The sequence below is a fragment of the Dendropsophus ebraccatus genome, chromosome 5 (assembly GCF_027789765.1).
Source record: "Dendropsophus ebraccatus isolate aDenEbr1 chromosome 5, aDenEbr1.pat, whole genome shotgun sequence".
Taxonomy (NCBI): Eukaryota; Metazoa; Chordata; class Amphibia; order Anura; family Hylidae; genus Dendropsophus; species Dendropsophus ebraccatus.
In genome coordinates this window covers 15,341,379-15,362,677 of record NC_091458.1, presented here as the reverse complement: position 1 = coordinate 15,362,677, position 21,299 = coordinate 15,341,379, and the positions used below count along the sequence as shown (strand labels likewise).

The window sequence follows — 21,299 nt, the reverse complement described above, 5'->3', positions numbered from 1 at the left end:
TGCGGGAGCTCCGGTGGCGCTTGGCGCTGGCACTTCTGTTCCTTTGGAGCAGCGGTGTCGTCGTCGGGATGCTGCCGGGGCTAGGATGCCTTCGCCTCCCAAAAGAAAGACTGGACTAAAGCCATTGTTTTGTATTGGAGTTGCTGGACCAGATCATGCGGAGGAGTCTAGTACTGATGAGGCAGAGGGTACCAGCAGAAATAGGGCAGGGGCTGCCTCTAAACAGTCCAGGCAGGCTGTTCGGTCCTTTCTAAAGGGACCAGTGGCCTGTCCTGTGGAGGTGGCTCCGGTCCTGGTACCCAATGACGCTGATGGTACAAAATCTCTTTCTGTTCCAGAACACACCGGTCCACCCAGTGTGAATGGGGGAATTAATGTTGGGGGGAAGGCAGGAGTAAATGTGGGGAGGAATATGTCTGGGGCTTTGGAGGGTGGTCGGGGTAGTGTGACATGTGGTATTGGTGTGGGTATGGATTATGTGGAGGAGGGTGGTGAAGGGGCACAGATTAGTGGTGGGAGCATAGGGCCTGGTCCAGTTGCACCCCCAGCGGCTGCAGCAGCGGTACGCAGCTATGCAAATGTCGCCGCTGGGGGAAGTGGGGGGCCTTCCTCGTCCTCGGGCCCTGGGGATGGTGATTTGCATCGACGTGTTCTGCAGGCCTTAAAGAGAGGGGAGAGAACAATCAATGTAGAGGGTAGGGAGGTTGATCTGTCTTTCTTGATAGAAAAGCATGGCCTTGCAGCCTTCCGAGAGGAAAGGGGTAGGGAAACTGTGTGGTCTCTCCCAACAGCCGGGCCAGGCGGTGTCCGAAGGAATGTGGTCCGTCTGAGGTGGAGAGGCAGTGATACATGTCCCCCAAGATCTAAAGTTGTTGAGCTCCTGCTGAGGATGAGCTTCAAGGCAGCCGACATCTTTGCCTTGATACATCCCTTTGGTACCCCTGAATTCGATATCAGCTTTGTTCGGCCGGAGGGGCTTGAGCTTTTTTGGTCGAACTACGAGCTGGTAAAGGATGAGCCCGGCTGGCGAGACTTTGCCATTCAGGCGGTGTCTCGCCAACATACCGTCAAGAGAGTGACCGTTTTAACCCGTAACGAATCACTCTCTTGTATTGCCATCATGACGTGGCTTGGCCGGTATGGAGAGGTGGTGGAAGTCCCAAAAAAGAACAGGGACGAATATGGCATCTGGTCAGGGGCTTGGACCTTTATGGTCAAACTTAGGTATTCAGGAAACACCGTTACCCACATACCATCTGCCACCTTCCTAGGAAGGGATCGAATCCAGGTCTTCTACCAGGGTCAGCCGAAGCTCTGTCACAGGTGCGGTGACCCCACACATTTCAGTGCTAGGTGCACGGTATTGAAGTGCTCGTTGTGTGGGGAAATAGGTCATCACGCTGCATCCTGTGCGGAGATTAGGTGTCACCTGTGTGGTGACTTAGGTCACCCATTCAGTCACTGCCCTCGTTCCTTTGCCAACGCAGTTGTTACCCCGGTGGAGAAAGGTCGTGAGGAGGAATCTACTGGGGGGGCAGCTGACGGAGGTGAAGGAGTAAAAGAGCCAAGGAAGAAAAGTAAGCAAAAGACGCCAGCCCAACTGAGGCGTCGGGATAAGCGCCAAAGGGAGAGGGAGATGGGGGAGTCTCAGGAGCCTTGCGCAACTGTGATGACCTCTGACCTCATCCCTGAGGCCAATCTTACTGCTGAGGCTCTGAGGGACAGTGATCTGGATGAGGAGATCTGGAGGATTCGGAAAGAAGAAGGGGCCATCTCCGCACTGTCCTCCCATGGTGAGAGCGCGGATGAGGATAGTGGGAGATGGGTGGAGCACAAGCGGGGTACTAAAAAGAATAAGAAAAGGGGGGATGTAAGATCTTCTCCCACCCCCCAGATGCCAAAGGAAGGTACAACCATCCTCCCTCTGATTGGTCTCTCAAACCGGTTCCAAACCCTCCAGGATATTTCCTCCTCAGAGGTGCAGGAGGCACAGGGTGAGGTTCTGGTTGGTGCAATGACGGGGGGGGGGGGGGGGGGCCTGCAGGGGACGTCGAATCCTCTCTCCCTGGGGAACGTATTTCCTTTGGGGGGAGGATCTGCCCAGAGTCGGAGGACGAGGAAAAGGTTAATAAAGGGGACATGGATACATCTGTTTCACTAAAGAGGGGTAAACCATCATCAGATGAGGAAGGTGGCGGGCAGGATGGAAAGGATAGTGGAAAAAAGAAAGCCGTCTAACTCAATCACCCATGATGGCGGCACCCTCTCCGTTGACGCTGGCTTCCATTAATGTAGCCAGCATTAAGTCAGATACGGCTAGATTTGCGGCCTATGATTATTTTGCCCACATTAATGCTGACATTTTCTTTTTGCAGGAGACCAGGCTAACAGACATGTCATCTATATTTAAAGCCAGAAGGGAATGGAGGAATGGGCCCTCCTACTGGTCTCTTGCGGCCGAGCCGTATAGCGGGGTGGCGGTACTTTTTGCCGCACCGGTAGAATGCCGACGGGTTATTGAGTTAGAAATGGGGAGGTGCCTGATTCTAGATGTCCTCATGAAGGGACAAGAACTTCGCCTTATTAACATCTATGGTCCACAGTCCAAGTGGGATCGGAAGTGTCTCTTTATGAGGATCAAGCCCTATCTTTTTACAAGTCGTCAGGTGGTCTTTGGAGGGGACTTCAATGCTGTCACGAGGCCCCAGGATAGGGGAGGTTCCAGAGACAAGCTGACTTATGATGGCGTCGCTCTGAATAGTATAGCTAGTGAGGCTCGCCTGGTGGATGTTCACATCCGGCATACACCAGGCCACGCGGGATTCACCTATCATAGGGGTAGTTGTAGGTCCAGGATAGACAGGTTTTATTTAAAGGAGGAAGCCGTCTCTTCAGCGGTGTCCGTTGTTGAGGTGGAGTTCTCCGACCACTGTTTAATTTTGTTTTCTCTGAATGTTACAGAGACCCCCCGGATGGGTAGAGGCTACTGGAAGCTCAATTCGTCTCTCTTGGAAGAAGCGGAAATAAGACAGTCCTTTGAGGATTTTCTTCAGAGCCAGGTACCATTGCTGGGCCTTTGTAGCAGTAAGTCAGAGTGGTGGGAGATGTTCAAAAAAAGGGTTGCGGGATTCTTCCGCCAGCTCTCGAGCCTCAGGAGTCTGGACAGGTATCGCCTGTACCAGGGCCTGAGGAAGAAACTTGAACGTCTTGTCTCGACTGGAGGTAGTCGTGATGATATCTCCAGAGTGAAAGCCTTGCTACTGAGGTGCCAGTATGATAGACACGCATCTTTGGTTTTTGAGAGGGATTACGGGAAGTACCGCTCACCCGACCCTTACAGAAACTGCAAGATGTCAGTGAATAGTAAAATCGTCTCAGGACTGATTGATAGTACAGGATCCCTGAAAAGGTCCAGATCGGGGATCCTGGAGGTCGTCAGATCCTTTTACTCGCACCTCTTGGGGAGGAAAGATCTAGATCGGGATAAGGCCTCAGCTTTCTTGACTGAAACCGTCCCTGAACCAGGGGTAGACCCCTCTCTTGACGTTTTGACAGAGATGATCCAAGAAGAGGAAGTCAGGGTGGCTATTGATGGTCTTGCCCTCAAGAAGTCACCCGGTCCAGATGGCTTAACATCTGAGTTCTATAAGACCTTTAAGGACACTTTGGTTCCCCTCTTGACTGAGGTATTTAATGAGTGTCTCTCCTCGGGCACTCTGCCGAGGTCAATGAGGTGTTCAGCCTTGATCATCTTGTCAAAGGGTAAAGACCCGTCCCGCATTGAGAATTGGCGTCCCATAGCGCTTCTCAATGCGGACAGAAAGATTCTGGCAAAAGTGCTGTTTAATCGGCTGGTGAAGTTTGCACCCCAGCTCCTTTCGAGGGCCCAGCATTGCTCTGTTCCAGGCCGCAGTACCTTTAGTGCTGTGCTCGGTGTCCGGGAGGCTGTGGAGCAGGGTAGGGCGGGTCATTGGAAGGGGTACTTGCTGTCCTTGGATCAGGCAAAAGCGTTTGATCGGGTTAACCATGAGTACCTCTGGTCTGTTCTTCTGAGATATGGCCTGCCGGGGGTTTTTGTTGATTGGCTTAAGACCTTGTATGCAGGGGCAGAGAGTTTCCTGCTTGTGAATGGTTGGATTGGCCGCTCTTTTGAGGTTGGGTCTGGTGTCCGTCAGGGTTGCCCTTTGAGCCCACTGTTGTACGTGTTTGCAATTGATCCTTTCCTTAGGAGGATTGATTGTGGACCGTTGGCAGGGGTGAGAATGGACCCTGCGGTGCCGGATTCCACTCTGAGGGTGGTAGCGTACGCCGATGATGTCACCATATTCGTCTCCTCGCAAGAGGAGGTGCGGTGTCTGATGTCAGAGGTGGAGCGCTACTCAGAGGAATCTGGGTCCAAGATCAACCAGGATAAGTGTGAGAGTCTCTGGCTGGGAGGTGGAGATCCTGGATTTGATCTCCCGGACACCCTTCCAGAGCCCCAGGAGTTTGCAAAAGTTCTCGGCATCGAATTCGGCCAAGGGGATTACCCCAAACAAAACTGGGACAGCAGGCTTAAGATCGCCGCTCAGAGGGTGGATCAGTGGAAGGGTTGGTCTTTGACCCTCAGGGAAAGGGTTAACCTGATCAAAACATTCCTGCTCCCTTTGCTGATATATTTGGGCAGTGTTTGCATTTTGCCAGAACCTCTCTGGACTCGGGTCTACAGTGTGTTCTTCCAACTGTTATGGGGGAATAGACTGAACCTAGTCAAGAGGGAGGTTACTTACCGTACGAGGAGACAAGGGGGGTTGTGTATGGTCAACCCCGTGGTGTTCCTGGTGAATACCTTTCTTAAGACCAACATTGCAAACCTCTGGAAAGAGAGGGCTCCTCCGTGGGTATTCTCCTGTAGGGGATAGTTTCGGCCTTTCTTCCAGGAATGGGAGACAGGAGGGCAAGTGAAGGATCTCCGCACACCACACGGGCATCTTCCGGCTTATGCTATCCTGGTTCTGAAGGTCATTCGTCGGTGGGGTTTGGGGATGTGGGAGATTAGGACTCTGTCGAGGAAATTCCTTGACAATAGGGTCCTGTCGTCCCATTTCCAAAAACCGCTGGCGCTCAAGGATTGCCCAAGTCGGAATCTGGAGGTTGGTTTGGGCCTATTGAATTCCATCAGGATCCCCTTGAAGTTTTGGGACTTGGGGCTTGGCGCTGCTTCCATGGGAAACTGTATGTGAGGGACAATCTGAAGTGCAGGAGCTCTGAGGATCGGGGATGTCCCCGGGAGGAGTGTGGAGGCATGCTGGAAAGCATGGAGCATTTTCTGCTTCATTGTCCCTTTAATACAGAGGTTTACAACAGGGTGGGCGCTTCCATCGGGTGGCCCAGGTTGGCCCGTCTCTCCTATGCGGAATGGGCCTATGGAGCATTCAGAAACCTTGGTGGCTGGGACCGGAGCACTTTATTCCTAGTCAGCATAGTGGTCAGGTACCACACGTGGAGTGCACGGTGTTTAGTGTCGACGCAGCGTAAAATCCTCCCTGTGGATGAGGTGGTTAGGGGCACACTCGGTGACCTGGTGAAGGTGCGCTCTCTGGAGTACGAGAGGCTGGGGGCTGGTAGGGCCTCTTGTCTTTGGAGGGGCTTTGCCTATAAGGTTCCTTAGCCTGCGTCTCCTCTCCTGGTGGTGGGCTGATGCTGGCACATTAGTCTTTTGTTTTGTGCTGTAGAGATACTGGAGTATAGGGCTTGCAGGCACTGATCTTGGGCTTTCGGGCTGTGTGTGGGGCTGAGAAGTCTCATTATTGTTGGGTTTAGTATGTTATATATTTTTTCAAAAGTTTGTGTATTGTGATTGTCTTTGTGATTATTTTTGTATGTTTGTATAAATTGTATATACTGTATATATTATATATGTTTTGTTTGCACCTGGGGTTCTGGTTTAGTGATAGGTTGGGTGGTGGGTAAAAGGGGGGAGGGGGCTTCTGTGGGACTTTGTTGGGACTTTTATATATATATATATAAAATCCTGGGCTGGTTCATGGACGTCCGTGATCATGTACTGGGGGCATGGGATGCGGGACCAGCTCAGGGCCAAAAAAAAAAAAAAAAAATTAAAAAAAATATTTAAAAATATCATATGTATTGTTTAGTTGTAGGTTATTATTTTGCATTGTGTCTTGTTTAGTTTTAGTTTATTTGTGTAGTGATGTCTTGTTTAGTTGGTGTTCGGTTGAGTAGAGTTATGTCTGTGGTATTAGGTTGTGCACAATGCAACTGGGCCAGGGGGTTCACAATTAGTTAGTTATATAGGTGTATATATAGTGGTGTATATAGGTGTGTTTATAGGTGTATAGTATATAGTAGTGTATATATAGGTTTGTATATAGTAGTGTATATAGTTTATTAATATGTTTAGCTAAATAGTTTATATTGTGTATATATTGTATATAGGTATATGGGTGTATATATAAACTGAACTCTGTTCAATTATTTCTTTCTATTTCCTGATATTGATATAATCACTGACAGTTTAGGAAAATATAAAATATACCCTTTATTTCTTAAGTTTAAAATTGTGCCAAGAAAAATGTATATTCAAGATAGAAAAAACAAAACACAAAACTAAAAAACAAAAAAAGACGGCATAGTACCAAACAAAATTTCATGTGTGCATAGTTATCTTCACGGCCATCATATAGCTGCCTATGAATGTTGTAGGGATATCCACTTCTTGAGTGTCCGCATGTATTGCTGTATGTCCCTATTGTATTGTCTTATTTGCACTTCTCATAATGTCTTTATTGCACATGTAGTTATTGCACTTTGTTATTTTTTAGCTTCTTATTGCACATAACCTCTTTTCACATTGCAACAGTCACTTAGATACGGTGCAAATTCCATCTTAATCACATCTTGCATTTTATCCACTTAATAAATATGAAAAAATGAAAAAAGAATGACTTCCCTTTTTAAAAAATTTCTTAAGAGTCCATTCAGTCGTGATCGTTGTAAGCCCTACGCGTTTCCTCCGCGACAAATCCTCAGGGGCTGGTTGCGCTTTGTCTTAGATGGATTCAGTAGTGGTCAGCTCTGATGATGGCCGCACACTGAATTTTAGTCCTACGTCCTCCTTTTTATACCGTCCACGATCCTGCCCCTCCTTTGATTGACGTATTAGTCAGCCACTCATCAGTCACTCCCCTAGACGTAGCGTGAGTGCTTCTGAGTACCGACGTTGTTGCATCCGAGGTCCCGATCATGTGACCATTACGTACCTTCAATCATGTGATTTACTTTGGAACGCATTTGCGTTCCAAATCGCCGCTTACGACTTCTCTGCTTGTTTATTCTGGATGGTCCGTGGTTAAATCGGCAAGGTAAGGTATCTCAGATTCTTTTATTCAGAGCAATATATGTAATGCTGCTTAGTTTACAAACAGTCTATACTCAGCATTTGAGAAAAGCGTTTTTAGAGAAAATGTTTTATTATTGTATTTTTTGTATTCTATATTTATTTTATATTTATAATGAACAAAGTCCACATTTTTTATTTGAAGCACATATAGGATATGAAATCATTAAGTCCTTCTGGTTTCACTGTATTTAGCTTGAAGGTCCATTGGGCCTCCTTCTGCAGTAACAGTTTATTGTAGTTTCCATGGCGTCTTGTCCGCTCTACAACTTCCAGCACTTGACATTTTAGTCCTTCTGTTTTTCCTTCGTGTGCTTCTGTGAAGTGCAGTGCAACAGGTGTTTCTCTTTTATTTTTTATGTCTCCAATGTGCTCACTCAATCTTTTCCTTAATGATCTAAATGTCTTGCCCACATAGCCTTTTGGGCACGGGCACGTGAGCAAGTATACCACTCCTTCTGTGGAACAATTAGCAAAATTCCACATTCTATAGGTTTCTCCTGTTTTGATGCATGAGAATGTCTTACTGTCACTGACAAATGTACACATGGTGCAGTGTCCACATTTAAAGGTACCTTTTACTTTTCCTTTGTTTCTTTTTTCATATTCATTACCGGGAAGGTAGCTGTGAACCAATCTGTCTCTCAGATTTCTCCCTCTCCTATATGTAATTTGTGGATGGTCCGGGATGAGGCGAGAGATTATCTTATCAGATTTTAGCAATGGCCAGAATCTTGCCAATATCTGTCTGACCTGTGCTGATTTTTCATCATAGGTTCCAATTATTCTCATTGCTCCCTCCTGGTTCATGTCCTCTTTTCTTGAGGGCATCAATAATTGATTTCTATCGCTTGTTAATGCTTTCCAGTATGCCGACCGTAGCACCTTTTTTGGGTATCCCCTCCTCATAAGTCTGTTCTTCAATTCCCCTGCTTTTTCCTTAAATTCAGCCACCGTGGAGCAGTTGCGCCTTATGCGCAAATACTGCCCCACCGGTATGCCAGTTTTTAGAGACCTAGGGTGGCAGCTGTCCCATTTGAGTATGGAGTTTGTAGCTGTCTCCTTCCTATGTACAGTACTCATGAGATTGCCCCCTTTTCCGATCCAGATTCTAAGATCTAGAAAGATTACCTCTCTTTCACTTATTGTCTGGGTAAATCTGAGCCCTAGTTGATTCACATTCAGGCGTTCCACAAATTCACAGAATTTCTCAACAGTGGACGTCCATATCAGCAGGACGTCGTCTATAAATCTTACCCAAAGGCCTATATGACACGACCACTCCTGCAGTTCCTCTCCGAAGACGACCCGATCCTCCCAGCAGCCAAGGTACAGATTGGCATAAGTTGGGGCGCAGGGACTCCCCATTGCTGTACCCCGCTGCTGGTGGAACAGGTCGTCTCCGAAGAGGAAATAATTGCTGGTGAGTATGAAGTCTAATAGTTCACATACAAATTCATTGTGGGCCGTATATTGTGTGCCTCTGGAGTTCAAAAAGAATTGTACAGCCTGCTTTCCCCCTTCATGTGGAATGGAGGAGTACAACGCCTCAACATCCAGTGAGGCCAAATACACTCCTTCATCCACTTGTATTCCCTCAATTCTTCTGAGTACATCAGTAGTGTCCCTTATATAAGAGGGTAGTGATTCCACAAACGGTCTCAGTATGACATCAACATATTGGCTGGCATTCTGGGTGATATTATCTATCCCCGCCACTATAGGGCGCCCTCTAAGGGGGGGGTATCCCTTATGAATTTTAGGAATGCTATAAAAACTAGCAATCTTAGGGTTATCGGTTTTGAGATACTTGAATTCATTTTCATCAATAAGTTTTTTCTGTCTGGCTTGTTCAAGTATGGTATTAAGTTTTTCCTTGTACAAAGATGTTGGATCCGATCTCAATTTTTTATAGCAGTTTTTATCATTCAGTAGGTTAAGACACATGGCGTCATATTCCTCCCTGGTCATCAACACAATATTACCCCCCTTGTCAGAGGGCTTAATGACCAGGGAGGAATTGCGCTCAAGTTCAAGTAATGCCTCTCTTTCCAGAGCCGATAGGTTTTGTATTTTAACGTTCTTTTCCTCAAGTTGTCTAAGCTCTTTTGTTACTACTTCTACAAAAGTGTCAATATAACTATAATCACCAATTGGTGGTGTTTTCATATTGACAGGCTTGAGATTCGTGAAGGGACCTTCACCTTCTACTTTATTGGCTGTATGAGTCAGTTCCATCATATCTCTATAGACATTAATATCTTCCTCTGCCAGACCTAGTTCCAGACTTGTTTTTTTATTTCTTATTTCAAAGTATCTCTTCCACTTTAAATTCCTGGAAAACATATTAAGATCTTTGACCCACATAAAGGCATTGTATTTAGTTGTGGGGACGTAGGATAGACCTTTTGCAAGGACCTGCATTTCTGTTTCAGTCAGTATTTTTTGTGTTAGGTTTATTATTTGCAATGTGTCAGTATTCCTTTCTTGCTCCACTATTTGCGCTCTCTCAGAACATACTGGGACATCGATGGAGTCCCGTCTAAAAAACCTTGTCCTCTTCCTCTTCCACGACCTCGGGGTCTTCCTCTTCCCGAACCCCGGCCCCTTATGCGTCCACGGTTTGTTTGATGCTCCGTATCCGAGAACTCAGCTTCAGATGATGATGGTTCAGTTTCGGCTTGATATGGGTGTATATATTGTATATAGGTATATGGGTTGTCTGTGTGGAGGAATGAGTGCGGGGATGGACCGGTGCTTTATGTTATGGTTTCATTTTTCTATTTATTGTCTTGTTCTGGTCAGATATGGTATATGGGGTGTTATTTCTGTATTTATTTATTGTTATGTTTAAAATTTTAATAAAAGAAATACAGGATGTAACTCAGGATCAGTAATGTAATGTATGTACACAGTGACCTCACCAGCAGAATAGTGAGTGCAGCTCTGGAGTATAATACAGGATATTTGTTTTGTGTTGTAGCTGTATAGGAGTATAAGGCTTGCAGGTACTGAACTTGGGCTTTCAGGCTGTGTGTGGGGGTGAGAAGCCCCACTATGGTTTGCTGTGTATATGTGTGTATATTATTAGTGTGTATATTTGTATATTTAGTTTGCATATTTTTGTGTTGATCTCCACCTCGGGTTGGGGTTTAGTGTTGGGTTGTGGGTTATATGGGGGAGGGGGTTTCTTTGGACTTTTGTATAAACATAAAATCCTGGGCTGGTTCATGGACGTCCGTGATCATGTACTGGGGGCATGGGATGCGGGACCAGCTCAGGGCCAAAAAAAAAAATTATAAAAATGTTTTGGTGTTTGGTGTAGGGATCTATGTATATATTCATTTATGTATTTATTTGTATATCTTTACTTAATTTTTGTGAAACGCAACCAGACCAAGGGGTTAGTATGGAGTATAGTTATGTTAGTTATTGTTAAGTTTGGGGAAATCTAGTTTGCACGTGTGAGGGATAATACAGCGGTGCGTTTGGTGAGTGTGAGGCTGGACCAGTCAATACGTTTATGGACTTTTATGGATTTGTATATATTGTACAGTTGTGTTATTTATATTGTTGGTTTGTTGTTATGTTTTATATTTTTTAAATAAAAGATCTACAGGATGTAACTCAGGATCAGTAATGTAATGTATGTACACAGTGACCCCACCAGCAGAATAGTGAGCACAGCTCTGGGGTATAACACAGGATGTAATTCAGGATCAGTAATGTAATGTATGTACACAGTGACCCCACCAGCAGAATAGTGAGCACAGCTCTGGGGTATAACACAGGATGTAATTCAGGATCAGTAATGTAATGTATGTACACAGTGACCCCACCAGCAGAATAGTGAGTGCAGCTCTGGGGTATAATACAGGATGTAACTCAGGATCAGTATTGTGCAATCAGTTTTGTACTATATTTTACACAGTGACTCCATGTAGCTATTGATGTACTGAGTGCTTTATTCTGATATAGTGACAGTATTGGTGTTATACATAGTGTGCAGTACTAGTCTTTTGCTGCTCCCATTGTTACGACTTGAGGGTGTATTCCCAGATGATGCATCAGCGCCCCCTTCACCTGTACAGGACCCCATTCACCAGGAATGCTGGCCTCATGTTTATATATTTCACCATCTTTAATTAATTTGGATCAATTTATTGCAACAGTGAAATACGTGTCCTCCCTGATATGGAGCCTGGTAAATTCTCATAGAGTCTTGTGTAGGTGAACATGTCTGGTGCCCATCACCCCCTGAGCAGCAGCATCACTTACAGAACAATGCATTGCAGCGCCATAAAGAGATTTCCCCACTGATCTCTGCTCCCTGTGCACACTGGTTGCTATGCCAACCAACATGATGAATGGTGGCGGCCTCAGTGCTGGTAGGAGCGACAAATGTAGCCAAAAGAGTGTTCATGGGCTTATTTTATTTTCAAGGAATATACAGAATAGATAGATAGATAGATAGATAGATAGGAGATAGATAGATAGATAGATAGATAGATAGATAGATAGATAGGAGATAGATATGAGATAGATAGATAGGTAGGAGATAGATAGATAGATAGATAGATAGATAGATAGATAGATAGATAGATAGGAGATAGATAGATAGATAGATAGATAGATAGATAGATAGATAGATGATAGATAGATAGATAGATAGATAGATAGATAGATAGATAGATAGGAGATAGATAGATAGATAGATAGATATGAGATAGATAGATAGATAGATAGATAGATAGGAGATAGATATGAGATAGATAGATATGAGATAGATAGATAGATATGAGATAGATAGATAGAGAGAGAGAGAGAGAGAGAGATAGATAGATAGATAGATAGATAGGTGATAGATATGAGATAGATAGGAGATAGATAGATAGATAGATAGATAATAGATAGATAGATAGGAGACAGATAGATAGATAGATAGATAGATAGGAGATAGATAGGACATAGATAGATAGATAGATAGATAGATAGATAGATAGATAAGAGATAGATAGGAGATAGATAGATAGATAGATAGATAGATAGATAGATAGATAGATAGGAGATAGATAGATAGATAATAGATAGATAGATAGGAGATAGATAGATAGATAGGAGATAGATAGATAGATAGATAGATAGATAGATAGATAGATAGATAGGAGATAGATAGGAGATAGATAATAGATAGATGTAGATTGTTATAACATATGAAGAAGTTATACAAATAGATATAAATCTGATTAGTGTCGTATTATGAAGGTTATCGTCTGTTGTTGATGTGATTGTTGCTGCTGGACTACAAGTCCCATCATTCACTGACACCATCTACACCACAGTTTGTCTTACTATAGAAGTAATACAGGAGAGCCCAGCCTATGTGATAGCCAAGATGGATTACTTATCTCCCACAATATCTGATGTCTTAGAAGGGGGCGCTGTTCTTTCTTCTGTTACTTTCTACTTCTATAGAATGTCTTACAACCTTTCGGTGAGTGATTGGTGTTGAACTACAAATCTCAGCAATCTGAGCAGAATGGCTCACATGAAGACTTGTAGTTGTACATCAGCTTCCCAGACAGACTCTGCCCTGTGGTCACCCCGTTCCATCCCATAAATCATACAATTTAGATGAATATTACGTTACGGATTAGGAGTTCAAGCTGGAAACAATCAGCAAGACTGAATTTCTCCTTTTTTTATTGATTTGCAGTCATTTCTCAGCAAGCATTACATTGTACAGGTAGGAAACCATTGAAACGTGACGGATGGTGAGGAGCGGGAACAAGCTTCATACCCTCAATGACACAACAACAAATATTCTCAGATAGGTTCTCCAAAGGTCTCGGGTGAACATGGCGGACAGAGGGGCATGACCAGTCCCTGGCTTGGGTACATAGGGCAGGATAGTGGGAAATCTTAGGGTTACTGCCCCAAATCGGCATTAAAAAAAACGTAATCGCATGGATTCTTCGAGTGCTAGTCAGCCAAGATATCGTATCATCTGAACAGCTGCCAGTGCATGATGGGAGTTGTAGTTTATATAGCATATTAAAGTTGTGGCTGAAAATCACTGAATTTTGATCACTATTCTTCTTTGCTGGTTCTATACCCTGAAGCTCCTTGGTTCCTTATGCTGCCTTCTTCTGCTTCCTGTTATCGGAGTGGGAGGGGCCTAGCACTGTAAATCAGATAGAACTTCCTGTGATGGCAGGAAGTGATCACCCGAACAGGAAGATAACTGGTTGCTAGGCAACCTGAAAAGATATGAGATGATCCTAACTGCCAGTTACAACTGATACATTTCAAACTTGCCAACTGTCCCGATTTCAGGGGGGAAGATCCTGAGAAGGGGCGGGGTTTATGTAAACTCCACCCTGGGCGGGGCTTAAAAGTCCAGATTTTCTCTTTATGACTATTGGCAGTTAAGATATTCATTCTATTTAAATCTGCAGGAATCAGAAAATGAAAAAAAAATTTATAGATTTCTGATAAAGGTATCAAAATATAAGTTATATGGTCATATGGTTATGCCTGCACTACGATAAGCAATATTCTATATCTGTTATAATAAGTATATTGAGGATCTATGGGCCTAAGAGCTTACACTCTAATTTGGCAGTGTTTTTTTTTTCCTATGGGCCATTTCCAATTATAAAGTCTACGAAGCACCTATGGGATGTGGTTAATGGGAATTTCTTTCCCTGTACGTACATTTTCCCCCGCCCCCACCCCACGACATAAATGCGCCTACTTGTTCACCCTGGGTCCTACCACATTGACGCTAACTATGAACTTTCAACCACTGGTCACGTTACACCACATAGAAGAGTATAGGGGCATCACAGGAGGCCAGGCGATCACGTGGAGCAGTACATTCTCTTGATAGCACCGTGAACACTTATAGATTTGGATCATTCTCACATAAAAATTTTCGGACCGTACGCAAATAAAAAAAAAACAAAACAAAAAAACGAAATTATATAAAAAAAAAATCGTTTGAGTGTCGTCAGAGTGTGGCGGGAGTGAGAGGACGCAAAGTCTAGGATACAATCAGAACGCATAAGCAATTTCATTGTCACTAACATTATCCGGTGGCCTCGGTAGTAAAAATAATACAATAAGAATAACCATAATCATCATATAATAATAATAATAATAATCATATAATAATAGAATAAGTGCTTTTTCATTTTTGTTTTGAAATTACTCTTTAGCTTCGGCCAGTTTATTGTTCATCTCTTTGCTCTTCTCCTTGTTGTCCTCGGGTTTGGCGGTGGCGGGGGTGGAGCCGGTCTCGGGGGCCTTCTTTTTGGAGGCTCGTCCGGGAGTGATCTGCTTGTCTTTGGCCTTTTTCACCGGTTTATGGCTTGGCGTGGTTGTCTTTTTTGGTTTGGAAGGCTGGACGCTGGGCTTCTCCACCTGGACGGAGACAGACGCACAGAAAAACATGGAGGACGACAGACACAGACACACACGGAAGAGGCGGAAAATAGAATTTTAGAAGAAGGTACAAGGCAAAAGCATAATTCATAGATATGTATACATGGTGTCAACAAGATCACTTATAGATATAGACAATTCCATGCAAGGACTGATAGTCCTCCATTAGTCCTGTACACACAAATTAAAAGGGTAGTTCCCCCCCCCAAAAAAATTTCACTTTCTGGCACCAGTTGATGAGACTAGGTAATGTAACTTATAACCATGACCTAAAGGACTAGAGCTGTAGAAGATGGATTTCAGACTACCAAAGCCTTCAATAGGCAATGTAACTCATAGCCATGACCTTATGGAAGTGGCTGTATACTCCCTAAGGCTCCCATAGACAATGGAGTCAGTGATCATAGCATGGAGCAGAGCTGCAGTGTACAGCACAGAAGAGAACACAGCAATGACATGATGAGCCTGTGATGGTGGATTTCAGACTATCTTAGATGCCAAAAGACAAAGTAGCTGAGCTGGAGTTACTCATTGCAGCTAGTGGATCAGAGCTGTGGTGTAAAGTATGGAGCAGGTATCTAAGCCTTTAATGAGATAGTGTTGTGTCCCACTGTTAAGTGCCCAAGGCACCTGTCATAAAGTTCTCTCTCCAGGTTCAGTGGTGATGAAGGTAGTATTCTTTAGTTTCACCACTAGATGTCGATGTTTTTTATGTATGCTTTTATGTATTGCACAGCTGAAGCTATGAAAGGGTTACTGTTATTGTTCTATCATGTGTTTGGTGCTGGCCTATAGGAGATGGTCTTTTTTCTTCTACCTATCCTTGCTCTTCACACACACACACACAGAGGCCCTGTGGGAGTAGTTAGTTAGCCTCGTGGGACAAGTCAGTTCAGTTCCGTTCAGTTGGTCTAGCCTATGCATCTAGAGACACTTTGGTGGAGATTTATAAAACTGGTGTAAAGTGGAATTGTCTAAGTTGGGGCAACTTAGGGGGCTAGGGGCTAGCAACCAATCAGATTTCACTTTTCATTCCTCAAAGATTCTTTGGAAAATGAAAGGTGGAATCTGATTGGTTGCTAGGGGTAACTAAGACAATTCTACTTTACACCAGTTTGATAAATCTCCCCCTTAGTTCTTTCAGTACTTATACTATATCTACTATGCAGTGCTAAGCACTACAGAGGGAAAAGAGTCTGGAAACATCCTAGCCCACGCTGTGAACCAGTCTAAAAAGTGCAGGGCAGTATACTGATACACAAGAGGAACTAGCCTGGATAGGACAAAGCTACCGCAGGGTCTACGTATTCTATCTTGCAGTGCAGGCAACTGGGACATCCCCAGGAGCTTATCTTTACCCAGGTAACCAAGGCTGGGGCCTTATCACCCTAGGAGGACGAGTCACTCAATACTGTAGGGCAGAAGGTGGTCAGACCAAAGTCTATACACGGATACAAGTAAATTTCTCACTTTAAAGTATTCTCTCAAGTTCCAGCAGAGTAAATTAGGTTGGGACTCCCTGGACAAACTCCTCCCCTCTACGCTACTCTACTCTACTTTCAACTCTTCAAGCACTGCTACAACTACCTCTACTCTACTCTTTCAAGTATCTCCGCAGCACAAATCAGTTCAAGCACTGTAGTCCGTGTGAAGAATTATCTATTTGCTGTCAAAGTGTACTGTATTTCTAAGAGACTGCACAGTAAAGCTGTTATATTTTTCTATCACTGGGACTCAGTCATCCTTTCCTCCGCACCAGCACCTATACACACTAGCCGCACACCTTGGGATATTTTCCTCCTTTCTGTGGGTGGCGGTACCGATAGTTTGGGTGGGTCAGTTGCCACTCTACCGTGACTAGAGCCTAAGGGAACCATCACAGCTCGGCAGGTTACCAACCATTTCTGGGGAGTACAGTCAGCCACCACATAAAGCAGGTACCAGCATCACACCTGGGTCCTGGACTAGCACTGGCGTCGCGACTATACCACCTGTGGCTGAGCTGTACAGAGTCAATGATAACATCCATCAGTTCCCCACCACAATAGCAGATTGATTTCAGAGGACCACATATTTTAACAGACAGTGCTGCTAAGTTGGAGTCCCTGATAGTAGCTGGGAAGGTGCTGCAGTGTACAGCATAGTGGAGGGCAGAGTCCTGAGCCTCCCATGAGACCGCACAGGAAAATGAATAGAAATAAGCTGTCGGCCATGACAGATCATTGCGTCCCCCATCCAGCTCATTTACAGCTCTCTGCAGACCTATTGTGTGTGCGGTGACAATGTGAAACTGCAGCCCACACCCAGCCAGCCCATGAGCGGTGCCACAAGCCAACAACAGGATACAGGTGTGGAGGCTGACAGTATACAGTACCATAGTAATAATGGCCCTGACCAGCCCAGCACAGATACACAACAATGGAAAGTCAGCCCCCTACTACTGGGATCCTGTTACAATCAATGGTCTATGCTTCAGAGCTGCATGTGCAAATCTGCCACTTGTTAGTGGAAACAGTCAGCAAGCATGAGGCCAAACAACTCCCTGATAACTAACCTGAGATCTTATAGGGATGGCAGTATGTTTTATGTATAGATTATTGTAGTACCTGGTGCAAAGACCATATTACAGATCACCAGAGCGAGCTTGCTGCATCTCAATGTCTGGGAGATTTCAGCTCTGAAACTCTGTGTAGTGAGTGCAGCTCTGGAGTATAATACATGATGTAACTCAGGATCAGTACAGGACCAGTAATGTAATGTTTGTACACAGTGACCTCTCCAGCAGAATAGTGAGTGCAGCTCTGGAGTAGACTGGTGGATTGGAGGGTGTGGTCACCAGGTGTTTCTGTGTGTGTGTTTGAGCTCCTGATACCTCCAGACTTCCAGCAAGAGAGAGGCTGAATTTCCACCTGCCTTTCCCAGGAGGGTGGCAGTCTCCTGGGCAGGGCTTTCAGCATGGAGCCCCGGGAGTCCCGGGCTTCCACTTCCCGAACCAGGCCGGCGGGGGGTGGACAGAAAAAGCTACCGGCCAGCGCTCCTCCAAGCGGTGTGAGGAGATCCAGCAGGGTCCGCAGTGATGTGTCCCCAGCTCCCCCAGTGAGGGCAGAGAGCCGCAAGGCTCAAAGTGGGAAAAAGGCCACAAGCAAGGCAGGAGGCAAGATGGCTCCAGCAGCATCCAGGAGCCAGCCAGCTGAGCTGTGGGGTGAGCGAGGACCCAAGGAGTCGGCAGCTACATACTGCTCAAGGATTACAGCTAAATTTGCGGATTATGAGCGCCTTGGGAAGCAACTCAAGGTTCTACGTGAAGACCTGAAATTTGCCAAGTTCCAGGCTGATACGGCCTCCAAGAAGAAGAAGCCAGAGATCTCAGCCAAGGTAAAAACTCTAAAATCTGAAATAGCAGCGATTGAGTTGGAGAGAATGGCTATCCTGGAGGGGAGCGATCTCTTCCGGGAGAAACTGCTGAACGATGATCGCTTTGCTCAAATGAAATCCCCTACTGAGAGCAGAGCAAAAGATGGGGGTGATAGTTCTGCGGATGGGGAGAGTTGTAGTGATGAAGAGGAGTTGGAGGCTGTGGAGGCTAAAGAAGTGGTGGAGAGTGTTAAAGAGGAGTGTGCGGTAATGTTAGATCCCCCAGATGTCACCCAAAGTGCACCCCAAAATGCCCAAACCACCCAGGAAAGTGACATTATACAAGCAGCACAAGTAGCACTACCAGTGACTGATGATGATGGTGGTGATGGTTATGGTGGTGGACTGTTAAAGGCCATAGAGATGCAGGAATCCCCTGTGAGGATGCAGCATTTTACCTTTGGTGATGACCTTGGAGAGGATGTTCCTGTGAAAGAGAAAAAGGGGAAGCCCCAAAAGAAGAAAAAAGAGCAAGTAAGCTTTGTCTTTACTTCATTCCAGCAGTCTGGGTCGGCTGAAAGGTCAGTCCAGGCTGCTACCCCCTCAGCACTGCCAGTCCCCGTTTCTGATGTGGAACGGGGCCAGCGAGGAGGGGAGAGTGTACGGGACAAGATGGCGGCGAATACCACTGCTGCTTGTGTCAGTAGCGGGAGTGGTGTCAGTAAGGAAGGACAGGGGCCAGACAGTGTGAGCGTGAGTCCATCAGGTGCCTGCACTGCAGGGCGCTCCCCTGTGGACGGGGGGAGTGTCCGGCTGCAGAGTGGAGGTGACGCGGGGTCGCTTCCAGTCACGGGTCTGTCACTGCCGGAGGCTGCGTCACACCTTGCTCGCCATGCTTGGGCTTGGTGATGTGGCTTCCGGTGGTAGAGCAAGACGTCCTCTATGCCAGGAAACACCGGCACAAATGAAGGGATCCAGCCATGTGGACAGTATAACAACAGATATGAGAACTGATGTTGGTGATGCTATTGATACTGTAATGATGGAGGCCATATGCGCAATAGAAGCTGAGGTTGAGGGCAATGCAAAAAGTAGGGTGGATTCATCGCGGGCTCCTAAAGGTCTAGCTGCGCCAAAAAATTCACCTGTGCCCAATGATACCAATGATGCTGGCGCTAGGGTAAAAAGGTCACATGTGATAAAACCTGCATTGTTGAAATTTGGTATAGGCCAGTCCAGCACAGAAGGGGTTAATGTTGTTCAGTCTGTACAACCTGTTGAGATACCTGCTAACATTAATAAAAATGATGGTATTTGTAATGTTGAGCAAAGGGCGGGTGGTGATCCGGCTGCCCCCCCAGTGGTGGCTGCTCCCCCAAGGTGCTATGCTAGCATTGCTGCTGGGGGACCAAGGCGATCCTCATCTCCAGCTGACTCAGGGGTTGGTGACTTGCAACGACGCCTCCTGGAGGCATTACGGAAGGGTGACAGGTCAATCCAGGTAGAGGGGAGGGAGGTCGACTTGTCTTTCTGGATAGAGAGACATGGTCTGGGAGCCTTCCGAGAGAACAATGGGGAGGTGGTCTGGTCCCTTCCGACACCCGGGCAGGACAATGGTCGTAGGAATGTGGTCCGTCTGATATGGAGAGGCAGTGATGCGTGCCCATCGCGGGCAAAAGTTGTGGAGCTTCTCTTTCAGATGGATTTCAGGGCAAGCGACATCTATGCCCTGATCCACCCCTACGGCCTGTCTGAGTTTGACATCAGTTTCATACGGCCAGAGGGTCTAGAACTCTTCTGGTCAAATTATGAGCTGGTGAAAGACGCGCCTGGCTGGCGGGTTTTACCGTAAAGGCGATATCCCGTCAGAGTGCGGTCAAGAAAGTGATAGTTCTAACCCGTAACGAATCGCTTTCTTGCTATGATATCATGACCTGGCTTGGTCGCTTTGGGGATGTGACAGACATGCCCAAAAAGGATTTTGATGAACATGGTATCTGGTCTGGGGCCTGAACGTTTTCTGTCAAACTAAGACGTACAGGTAATACGGTTGCTCACATACCATCTGCTGCCTTCCTTGGATGCGATCGCATCCAGATCTTTTACCAGGGACAGCCTAAGGTTTGCCACAGGTGCAGTGACCCCACACATTTTAGTGCAAATTGCACCAAACAGGTGTGTGCACTGTGTGGGGGGACAGATCATCTAGCCGCATCCTGTGGGCGGATTAGGTGTCACCTGTGTGGTGACCTTGGTCACCCATTCAGCCGTTGTCCCCGCTCCTTTGCCAATGCAGCGGCCGCTCCAGCTAGGGAGAGCCATAAGGTTGCCTTGGCTGGGGAGGGTACAAGCAGAGGTGAAGGGGCAACAGGGCCAGTGAGGAAAGAAAAGAACAAAGGAAAGAGCCCCTCCAAGCTTAGGCGGGAGGAGAAACGCCGAAGGAGTAGGGAACTGGAGGATTCCCAGGTGGCAGGAATAGCACCTGGTCCTACTCCTGAGGCAGGCTCTGGTGTGGCTGAGGCCCTGGGGGAGGATGAGTTGAATGAAGAGGTTGTGAGGCTTCGTAGAGAGGAACACGAAGTAGCCACTTCTTCAGAATCTTCCCAATATGAAAGTTTTGGTGAGGAAGAAGAAAGGTGGCAAGATAAAAAATGTAGAAAAGGCAACCGGAGAAGAAGGAGTGGGAGGGTGAAGTCCTCCTCTTCTCGAGTTGTGGGCCAGGTACCAAAAGGAAGCCCGACCAACCCCCCTCTGGTTGACCTGTCAAATCGATACCAATCCCTTAAAAACATCTCTCCCTCCTCTTCAGACAGGGAGACCGAGGGTGAAGTATCACGGGCAAAGAAGCCTCCAGGGGGCACCGAGCCTCGTCCTGCTGAACCATGTACTTCAGGGGGTGGGGAAAACCTGGAGTCAGGTGGAGATGAGTGTGATATGGATTTGTCTACTTCTAAAAAAAAAGGTGTAAAGAAAGTAAGTCTTCCTCTTCAGAACATGAGGAAGGGAAGAAAAAGAAAGAGAAAAAGTAAAATGTTAAGTTGGCCGTCTAACTCGATCACCCATGATGGCGGCACTAACCCCATTGACGCTGGCATCTATT

General features: G+C 46.0%; 1 protein-coding gene across 4 annotated transcripts in view; it reads right to left on the bottom strand.

Moving 5' to 3' along the window:
* MAP6 (microtubule associated protein 6) overlaps positions 1-21,299 on the bottom strand; it is a 76,598-nt gene that overhangs the window by 27,697 nt on the left and 27,602 nt on the right. For 2 of the 4 annotated variants that reach the window (XM_069969549.1, XM_069969550.1), the window contains exon 3: positions 14,613-14,824. In XM_069969549.1, the coding sequence (XP_069825650.1) occupies positions 14,613-14,824 (212 nt within the window). Of the gene's footprint in view, positions 1-13,879; positions 14,825-21,299 lie in introns of those variants that run through there. The other 2 variants (XM_069969551.1, XM_069969552.1) reach the window with 1 other exon arrangement.